General features: G+C 34.4%; 1 protein-coding gene across 1 annotated transcript; it reads left to right on the top strand.

Annotated features, from left to right (window-relative positions):
- Positions 1-658: 658 nt before the first annotated feature.
- LOC104078100 (alpha-mannosidase 2-like) lies at positions 659-6995 on the top strand (the record flags this gene model as incomplete). The annotated part of the gene is made up of 4 exons (XM_009579614.1): positions 659-830; positions 2537-2664; positions 4221-4394; positions 6804-6995. Coding segments are annotated over 4 exons (666 nt in total), but the record flags the coding sequence as incomplete, so codon positions are not given.
- Positions 6996-11231: the final 4236 nt, after the last annotated feature.

Below are 11231 nucleotides of genomic sequence, written 5' to 3'. Positions count from 1 at the left end.
TGCTTTGTTTGCCCCCCTTTTATTTCTTTACCCTCAAGGTCTGTGGGATACCATTAGTGGCTCTTAATTTTCTCCTCAAGCAGTAGGTATAAGATGCTGCTAGTAAGGACTTTTCGTTCAATTGTTTTACATAAAGTAGGGTGATGGGCTGCTTTATGACTTGAAAGAAGAGATAAGACATTGAGGAAGGGGTTAGGGGGTGTTGGGGGTGTGTGTGTTGGGAATAGGGCTTGGGCTGGAAAGGTGATCCTGTTAGTAGACGCTACAGTCCTCCTGACGTGAGAGATGAGGAAACTTAGTGGAAGTTGTCAAGGAAGTTACTAAGGAAGATCAATTTGCAGATAAGTACATCTTCCTTTTCAACTACTTAATTTGTGCTTAAATTAAAAAAAAAAAAAACCACAGTTTTTTAAATATCTTTATTCTTTTGGTCAAAGTAGAAAGCCTAATATTCCATATATTTGTACGTTTAGGAAATAAAACATCTAAACTTTGTAAAAAGAATCTCCTGGAGAGTTTAGCACTTCGAACTGTCCACAGCATGTAAAGTTCAGCTTTTTAAGAAGATACTTCATTTAACTTTTTGCAGGGAAGGGGAAGAAGGCAGGTCTCTAAGACTGTTGAAAGCGGCTTAAATTTCATATTTTCTTTTTCTTAGGTTGGCTGAAGACTTTTGATGATTACTTCAGAGATCAGACACAGCATATCTTAAATAATATGGTTATAAAACTGCAAGAAGACAATCGAAGGAAATTTATGTGGTCAGAGATTTCTTACTTTTCAAAATGGTGGGATGGAATAGATAGCCAAAAAAAGGATGCTGTTAAAAGGTTTGAACACTGAACTATTTATTAACTATCTTCCATGTGGCATGTTCTGAGACTTTGTATATTTGACTACACTATAAACTTAAGATTTCACTTGTCGCGATCCAGAATTGCTAGAATAATCGACTACTCAAGTTCAGAGTTTTTGGGGCTTGGTTCATTTTTTTCCAGTTACATAATAAGAGAAGTGAAGCCAAATTGCTGAGTTGCTGGAAAAGGTTGTCTAAAAGTTTCCATGTACAACCAAAAGATGTCATTCAAATTGTAATGGAGTTATGATGATAAACTTTATTTGAAGTCACCTTGAAGTATTGGCAATGGAGTAAAAATAATCTTTCATATTAGCTATTTATATATGGGAGTTTTTTCTTCGTTTATAACACAATTATGAAATGAGATTTTTTGTTTTTAAATATATGTATTTTTTACACACACGCAGCTGCTTAAATGGTAAAGTAGTACATACTCTACACCTTTGCTGCTCTTACTTTTTTTTAAAATCACAAGTCAAATGTAATACAGAAGTAAAAGGTTTGCCTAGACATTGAGACAAGAAAGCGTATCACTTGGATAAACTTGAAGTAAGGATCTAGTTTGGAGTTTTCAAAAAGTGTTTTTTGTTTGTTTTGGTTTTTTCACTTAGCGTTAAGACAGGGTCCAACAGTTTTTAGCTCATCTCTGTGATGCCCTCCTTCTCATGCCCCCCTTTGAGATGCACAGGTTGCAGTATACATTAAGGCTATGAGAGCCTTACAGCTGCAAAGGTTAGGTAATGCTGGAAATCTTGGGAATGACTTAGAAAACTATCTGTTTAAAAATTTATGTACAATGCATGAGTATTATAGCACAGCTGTTGTTTTTTGAGATTAAAAAGATCCCTTGGAACATAATAAACAGTAAATGATAGTAACTAGGGAACTGTACCCTTTCTTCAGGGGAATCGGGTATTGGTTAAACTGCTCTAAGACTTACAGAAGTTGCACTGGAGATTATTTTTATGTATGTTTTTCATTACTCTTATGGGCATTATCTATAATGTGACTAAGTTTTGATAGGTTTACTGTATTTCTTTCTTGAATTCATTAAACATTTATATGCTAGTGTACAATGTAAGTGCTGAAATTACATTATTTAACTGTAGGGACCACCTGATGCTGGAAGGCATGATCATTATGTTCACTGATGTCTTAATAGAGAGGCTCGATCATCCCGTGATCTGTTTTGAGAAAGCACTTTAATGAGTGAGATGGTTTGAAGCCTTTATAGAGATAATAAACTTCAAAGCTCTATCAGCTCTCTAAAACAATAAAAAGAACGGTAGATCAAAGATGGGGAGATATTAGTAGTGCATGAAATGTGTAATGTCTAGGCATGTCACTCAATTGGCCTTCAGTACTGTGGCACATATACTTTTATTTTTGTAATCTATGCAGGAAATAGACTTCTTGATTTAAAAAAAAATCAAATATTATGGCACAGGCAGTAGAGCTGGTAATTTTCGTGGCACAGAGGCATTAAAAATTCCACTGTTCATCTATTCATTCTTTCCCTGTTTGTTTAAAGAAATGTAGTCCAGTGACATAAGTAGCACAAGCAATTTAGATTTTGGCATCGTGTCCCTGGTAAATACCTATTGGGTATTCAGAAATGGATTTTTAGGAGTGTATTTTCATATGCAAGATTCTGAACACAATTTACATATTTTTCAGGTTAATAAAAGATGGACAATTTGAAATAGTAACAGGAGGATGGGTCATGCCTGATGAAGCCTCTCCTCATTATTTTGCTTTAATTGACCAACTGATAGAAGGACATCAATGGCTAGAAAAGAACCTCGGTATGTAGGTTGATCTAAAATTTAACTGTATTAATACAGGAAGTCAATTAGAAAATGCATTCTTGTGTTTCTGAGGTGCTTAGAAGGCTCTCTTTACTTTGCTTTCCTGAAACATTAGATCAGACCGCTTACTGGGAGCTATAGGATTGAGTCTAGTATTTGCAATTACTGTTTGCAGATAGAAGTTCCTGGATTAAGTGTATTTAAACAATTTTATGTCATAACATTTTGTCTTGATTAATGAAATATGTGCATAGTATATTAGGATAATAAAATATAACACTAGATCATGCTGAATTGTAGATCACATGATTCTGGTATCATAAACAGTTTCCGATTACCATTTCTGTCCTTTGAAAATCATGACAAAGGCCTTAAAATAACTTAAAAATTGATATTCCTTTCATGTGTTTGGATCTATTCTGCAAGCTGTGTATTCATTAGGTTCTCTTATGTAACGCTTTCAAAAAAGTGAATATGAAATTTAGTAGTTGTTGTAGTAGTAATAGTAGTTATAAAACCTAAACCCATTGTAATGTTAGAATTGTTCATATTTGGAAAAAAAAAAAAGGCAGACTCATTCGCTTCTGAAACTTTGAGTAATTACTGAGTGCAGTAACATTGGCTGAACTGTTTTGATGGCTTTGGGAGGTTTTTTTTTGTTTAGTTCTATAAGTAGAGATAGTGTTTCATAAGAAAAATTTCATTTTATATAGAAAATATTTGTACAGTGATTTTAATAGTAATTTAACATTACTTCATCTGATTAATTGAAATTATTTTGAAAAGCAGTTTCATTATGTTTTTCTTAGACTGCAATTTCCATAAATGCAGCTTGACATAATTCAAAGGTGGGGTGGGGATGGGGGAAGGCCTAATAAGAGTAATGCATTCCCTACTGGTTTTTTTGATAAAAATGTGCCTAAGGAACCATGTTGAAGAATCAGTTAAACAAGAGTTAGATATAGCTTCTTCATTTGCTAATATGAAGTTCAGTGAAAAGACAGTATTAATCAACATGATTCTAATGATTGCCAATCAAATAAATCAAAAGGCAAGAAAAGGTAGTTCCAAAGCCAATGAAGGTTAACATTACTTAAATTACACTGAAAATTCAACAAGCTACAACATCAATCCATCTCCACCCATTCATTTTCTTTCAGCTTTCCTTTCCAGTTGTAACATCTGTAAACTACTTAAAGTGAAAAAGGAGATGTATTTCATTATGATTCCATAAGAAGATGTTTGAGACACAGTTGAGAGAGTGTAACAACGTAGAGTACTAAGCTAAGTTTTTTTTGTGTAGTTAGACAGAATGCCTTGCCTCTAAGACATTTGATTGTTGTTGTTGTTGTTAATTGTTTATCTGTTTAATTCTAGCTTGTTAATTCCAGGAGGCTTGTGTTCTGCAGGAGGCTTAATACTCAGCTGTATATTTTAATTTATCTTCTCGGAAATTTTATCTTTAGTGCTCTGATTTGAATTATATTGGTATAGCTTTCTTTGAGTGAAAAGTAAAACTTTCTTCCCATTTTACTTTTTTCTTGTGTCAACAGGAGTAAAACCAAAGTCTGGTTGGGCAATTGATCCTTTTGGGCATTCACCAACAATGGCCTACCTTCTGAAACGCACAGGATTTTCCAATATGCTTATACAGAGAGTTCATTACTCAGTTAAAAAACATTTTGCAATGCAGAAGACACTAGAATTTTTTTGGAGACAGAACTGGGGTATGTGGTTTTCCTTTATGTCAATTTATTTTGTTAATTTACACAGATAAAATATGGAGAGAACTTGAATAAATACTACTGAAATCTTTACAGAACAGGTTATTTAGAGAAGTTAGTCTAGACTTGAAAATTTTAGACTTGCAGTTCTGTTTAAAAAAAAAAAAAAGTCTTTCATCTAGGTTAAGTTTCAGGGTTTGTTGTTTTTTTTTTTTTTAAATAACGGAAAGGGAATGTGAGTACCTGTGTGTTAGGAAGGGGGTTAAATATAAAAACTGCATTATTTCCCTGATTGTTCCCCTGATCTTCCTGTTTATTCATTTTCATTTGTGCTTTTACTTTCTTTTATTTCCCTTCCCCCACATTCCTTACAAGTATATATAAAAAAAGTAGATGGGGTGGAATATTCTTTTTCCTTTTCTCACTTCTTTGTTTTCTTCTTCCTGCTCCTACTATGTGGAAATAAAGTAGAGGAGAAGGAACATTTCTCTTGGAGGGAAAAAAAAAACCCAAAAGGCCAAAAGTGAATATTTGAAGATGGAGAGATCTGTCTTGTTTATGTTCTTACTAAGGAAAAAACTTTCAAGCAACCAGTTTTCCTCAGCTGGTGTGACAAATTAGTGTCATTAGTTACAGTAGCTTTCTGTGAACTTGAAATTTGTAGGTTATCTTTAGTCGGAAAAATAGATTAAAAACATTTCACCATTTTAACTTGCAATGAAATTCTCATCTAAAACTTTATTCTTAGAATAAATAAAATTGCTTTTTTGATATTATTTGTACAGTATAGAGTATGAAAGTTTTCTTAGGTAATGTAGTGATTATACCTTAGCAAACTGATATGTCTGTAAATGAATGTACTTTTTCATATGAATATTTTGTTTTGCTTTGTACTGTAGCAGCATTCCAATAAGCTGTATGATGAATGTATGTAGTTTAGGCTTTGGTCTTTCTGTATTTTAAAGGAAGCTAGTATGTCACTGCTTTATCAAACAGTGTCAAACAAAAGTATTTACGATTGTAAAGTGGTGGTGATTTTGAAGCTTTTTCGTTCCTTTGTGTTTTTAATCAGATATTGTAGGAAGGAGGGTATTCAGAGAAAGCAATCTGCTGCACAAGTAAACTTGACTTGAGGAAAACATACCACTGTGAAAGAAGTTGTCAGATACTGACACTTCAGAGTTTTTTCTTTCAACATTGGTATATGCCACTCAGTGTACAGCATACTTAATTGACAGGCCTTTTTTCCTAAATAGTTGCATACATAAATCACGTGTATGATATGGTCTAGTGATTGGGCTTCACAAGAAGGCTTTTCAAAACAGATCACATATCAAAGATCACTTGCATACTCATCTGGCATAATACATAGACATGGTACCTGAGGTAAAGCTGTAGTTGAAACGTAAATGCATATATTTATGGAATATTACCTTTTTTAGTAATAAGTAAGTAGTAAAATAGGAGTTTTTAAACAAAAGGTCTGGATTGGAACTTTGAAGACTTATGCTGATAAGGTTTTGAAGAGTATTTTCATGTGTGTTGTTAACATACTTAAGAGCCAGGTTCTGTGGCACATCTACAGCATCCTTCCCTTTTTTTTCAGCGTAAAATTACTTTAAGTACTTAGTGCTGGAAATAGGTAATCACTATTTAGGGGTTTTACCAGATGAGTAAACTTAAGGTTCTCTTAAAGTTCTATAAGAACTTCAGGTTCTCTTTAGAGTTAAATTTTGAAAGACCTTCTTTTGAGACTTGACAAAATGTGTGTCGACCTCTGCTCCTGATCAGTTAAACTTTAGGGAATGGGCTGACTACATGGAAAAGTTAGGATTGCAAAAATGGTCTCAGAAGTGCATAGAATTCTATGTAATTCTATGTACAAGCACACAGAATCTATCTACAAGTACATGGAGTTGTACTGTTAATGTATTGAGTTATATGTTCAAGAAATTAAGGTATTGCTAAAGCAAACCAAATGTTTTACTAATGAGGTAATGACAGCAGGGTGGTTGGTTTTTGATTTGGGTTTTTTGGGGTTTGGGGGGTTTTTTTGTTTGGTTGGTTGGTTTTGATTCACTCAAAGTATAAAAGATGTGCTTTGTTCACATCTAAAACTCTGGAGATAATGAGATTTATCTGAGTGAAAAAACCCTAACATTTTGTTCCTGTCCTTCCCCATCAGCTGGTGCTTGATTGGAACATTCCGATCTTTGTTGTATCTCTATTTTTAGCCCCTTTATATGTAAGGTACATACAAAGGTAGACTCCAGGTATGGATATTCAAAGCAATGAATTGTCTTGATCTTATGGTTTTAATACAATTCTTGGATTAAGAACACGGAACTGATTTAGTTTTGGCAAATCTGAGAGGGTTTATTTTAAAGGTGTGCTTTATTTATTTTATTCCAGATTTGGGATCCAGTACAGATATCCTTTGTCATATGATGCCTTTCTATAGCTATGATGTTCCTCATACTTGTGGTCCAGATCCGAAAATCTGCTGCCAGTTTGATTTCAAACGTCTTCCTGGAGGAAGAGTAAGCTGTCCATGGAGAGTTCCACCAGAAGCCATTCATGCTGGAAATGTTCAACACAGGTACAGTTTTTACATATTCTGCAAGGGAATAAACTTTAAAAAAAAAAAAAAAAAGTTGGTATCTAGCGTAGCTTGGTGAATTTGTATAGTCCTTAAAATAAACTGCTTGTAGGAAAATAATACCTATTACTTAACCTACCATTTACTCAGAAGTTCATAACATAATTGACAGTGAAATTTGAAGATGGTTTATAATTAAGAAAGATACATTAAATTTTTTTCTTTTCTATTCATGATACATGAGTCTAACTATTACTATCTCTGAATGCTAGGCAGAACATAGTCATCTGTTCAGTGATAGTCATGTTGCTGGTTTACTGTATTTTTTGTGAATTTTATGAATAGACAGTGATTTGTTTCTTGCCAGTGGAAGACTTCAGGGACAGCATGGTGTAGTATGCTGTAACTGCAAACAGTGAAATCTTTTCCATGGTATATCCTTGCAAAACTTGACAATCTGTGGCCTAGGTTTCCTGAAGTGGACACTGTAAATGATCTGAGTCCTATGTCTTACTTGTTGGAGCAGGGGACGGAATCATATTAACGTCAATCTTATTTTTCAAATAGAAACACTGTGACTTGTTTTGCCATTGGTAAGAATCAAGTTTTACAGTTTTACAAAACTACTTCTCAATTTTGGGAGGAGGGGGAAAAAAAATAAAAAAATTAAAAAAAAAAAAAAAGGAAGATAGAAGTGCTGAAGGTTTTTCCAGAAAAAGATTATATTCTATGGTCCTGTTATTATGCTTAAGCCTTCAAACCATCTCCAAGTTGAAGACTTAGAAATTTAGGTAGGTGTTTGCAATTGTTCCAAATTGCTGAGTACGTGTTAAGGATAGCAGGGTGACTTTTTGGTTCTAGTCTTGATGCTGAAGTTTTGAAGTGATGATATGATGATGATGTGATGATGATGCATTGGTTGTCTGCATGTCAAGTTTGCATGTCCTTTTTCTGAGTATGAATTTTGCCAAGCATCTTGAAAACTTCACTTTGTCAGTAAAATTCAATTACAAAATTTTATTGAAGATAAAACCAAAATAAAACAGAATACTTCACAATTGTCATATTTTAAGGTAGAAATTGGAATGATGATGGGAAAAAGCCATTTTCTTTAGAAGTAGAAAAACGAAAGCTGAATGTGACAGGAGAACAGTAGAGCTAATAGAAGAATCATTATGACACACCCAGTGCTTATCAAATGTGAAGGAAAGCTCATGTGTCTTTAAATCAAAGTTGTAAAAAGAAAAATCTTGAATATATATCCCAATTAGCTGAGACCAATATTTGTAGAAGACTAACAGCTTGTTTAACCTGGAATATATAGGCTATAAGTATAATGTAGAGAGCCTGCTTGGAATGCTTTTTAAGGTTTTTGTTTTTAATTAGATCTTAATTTATTGCTGCACTTCCTAGATGCAACCTTTGCATAACTATCTAAATTAGACCTGGTAAAAGAAGGGGTTCTTTCATCATGTTATATGAAATCAAAGAATAAAAGAAATGGGGCAGGTATGTAGTGAACGTATAATCAAATTGAAGCAATCGTCATCTCAATATGGTCTTCAAAAGTTAATCTTTTGCATCAGCAAAAGATAGATAGTTTTGGTAGATAAACAGTTTCAGTGTCTAATAGGGAGTTGAAACAGCAGTGTGGTAGATAATACCTAAGGGAAAAATAAAATTAACACATGGTCTTTGAGTTGGGAGCCTGGATTATTTACATTTGGAACACTGGAAGGAACATAGGAACCATACTTTGAGGGTGTAGTTTCAAATAAATCCACTAAAACACAGGAAGTAGTGTTTTGCTGGAGAATGCTAAAACCACTACTCATATTTTACAAAAAAGAAAAATTTGGAATATTGTGGGCAATGAAAAACTTCTCTGATTTGACCTCTGTAACAACACAAGTTCTACAGTTGTTATGATGAGATATATGAAATCCACAAGTAATTGGAAAATCTGTCTTTACATCATAAGCTTTCCAAGGTTAAAGCTTTGTAGAACACTAATCTGTCTCTCATCTCTGATTGCTTTGTTTTTTAAGACTGGAAAAATACAGGAGATCTACACTACATGGATCTGAAAAAAGTATTTGATACACACTTGATTAATTTAGAGGCAAGATTTAGATCACTGACCTTTCTTCAATGCTGAAACTGAAACAAAATTGATAAAACACAGATCTTGAATACTCAGCTGGGACTGTTGCTTTTGATTTTAATAGTATTATGGCCATACATATATACTGAAGAGATATTGAATTGAAAACTTCAGATTAGTAGCTGTTGGATTTATCATTGCCTTGCCACTTTAGTTGTGATTTGGTAGGAAGGAATGAAACAGAAGCCTAATTGAAAGCCTGTACTTGTTTAATTACACTTCATAACAGCTTAGGTTATAAAGATTGCTGTTGCACTTGTCCTGTTTTGCAGCTGCATCCTTATCCATATGTTCGAATGCTAGCTTTTCACACTAGCAAGAAAAAGCAGCTGTTGGGTTTTTTTTCCTTGAATGGGAACGAGTTGTTTTGTTAGAGAAAGCATAGCTTGTTTTGGTGTATGTCTTTTTCTCTCCCATGCATGGAAATAGGAAAGAATCTGTACTGCAAGTTACGACCTTCAGAGAAGGAGTAGAAAATGGACTTTCCCCTTCACCCCTGCTGTTCAAGAGCCCAATTTTACCCTTCAGCTTTTTTCTCTTTATGGTTGGTCACATTGCACAACATTCAACTGGCATTCAGAATTACATTGCTGATGTGGCATTGGTGGTTAATGTTTGTGATTACCAACCTCACTAATCTGAGATCACCCTCTTAGGAAGTACTCATCCTGTCTGCATAGCCCTCTCCTCCACAAAATTACCTGTATAGAAAATTGCCAATCCACCAAATGGTTTTGTTTTCTAGTTGAGATAATTGAGCAAAGAGTGAGTCCCTAATGCTTCATGTGCTGTGTGGGCTGAAGTAGTAGGGACTGTGAAGCCATGAGCACTGTCAAACCTGTCACATAGGACTTGCTATAGCTGCTGCAAAATTTCTTGTGATTCCCACAGACTCTGGGTGGCTATTACTCCTCCTCCTTTGACATAGGAAGCGTCAAAACCAGCCATGTTAACTGTTTTGATATGTGTTAGCCAAGTACTTGGAATTTTTGCGTTAAAAGAACACACTTGTGATATGAAGGGGTTTTCTTAATTTGTAAAAGGTCTTAAGCATTAAATGATGATCTGAAAGCTTCCCAAAGAAAGGTGAAAAATATTCTTGATGCTGTCACTGACCATGTTGATATAATTCAGTGTTGCGAACTAGCAGTGCCGTTGGGGTTGCTCTGAATGTTGAGAACTACATAATGAATCTTGTGTACAATTCCAAGAACTTTTGATTGTATAAAGCCAAAAATTTGTTGGTTTTTTTTTTAAAAGACATTAAAATGGAGTGGCTGCTGATATGCTATATCAATAATTATAGTGCTACAAGAAGTTTATCATGACTGATCTCTCTGGTTTTCAAATTTTTATTCAGGTGGGCAGCATAAACATATATAAAAATGTATCTAATACTGTCTTGCTGGGGAACCAGAAGGGAAAAGCGTTGGTGGAATCTGTTTTTTTTTTTTTCTCAGAAGTATTTTTCATCTTCAGCAAATTCTGTCTGTGGCTTTCTGCTGATTCTTTCTCATTCCTGTATGAAATAGTGATTTAGGAAGTTATTTGAGAAAAACTTAGGAGGATATACCTGATTTGAGACATCTAATTTTTCTTTGGTGGTTTCGCAATTGAAACTGGTTTGCAATGGAGGAAGATCCTGCTGCTCCCTTAAAAACACCTAATAATCCTACAGTTATGAGTACTTTTAAGAAAGGAAGAACAGCAACACTGATGAATTTTGCAGTAGATTTGGAAAGAAGCTGGAGGAAGACTTTGAAGAGAGATGTCAAAGTCAAATATCCTGTTAACTGTAACCTTTCCTGAAGTCTTGTATTTTTCAAGAGGCTCTAAAATGAAGTATGTTTTTGTCGTGGTTTAACCCCACGCAGCCGCTCACTCACCCCCGCTCCGGTGGGATAGGGGAGAGAATCGGCTGAGCACAAGGAGGAAAACCCCCGGGTTGAGATAAAACAGTTTAATAATTGAAATAAAACAAAATAGAACAGTAATAGTAACAGTGAGGACAACAACAATAACAGAATATACAAAGCAGGCGATACACAATGCAACTGCTCACCGACCACCGACTGCG

Source organism: Fulmarus glacialis, unplaced genomic scaffold (genome assembly GCF_000690835.1).
Source record: "Fulmarus glacialis isolate BGI_N327 unplaced genomic scaffold, ASM69083v1 scaffold4686, whole genome shotgun sequence".
NCBI classification, from domain to species: domain Eukaryota; kingdom Metazoa; phylum Chordata; class Aves; order Procellariiformes; family Procellariidae; genus Fulmarus; species Fulmarus glacialis.
Note: the sequence above shows the minus strand (reverse complement) of the source record. Positions and strands in the feature narration are given on the sequence as shown.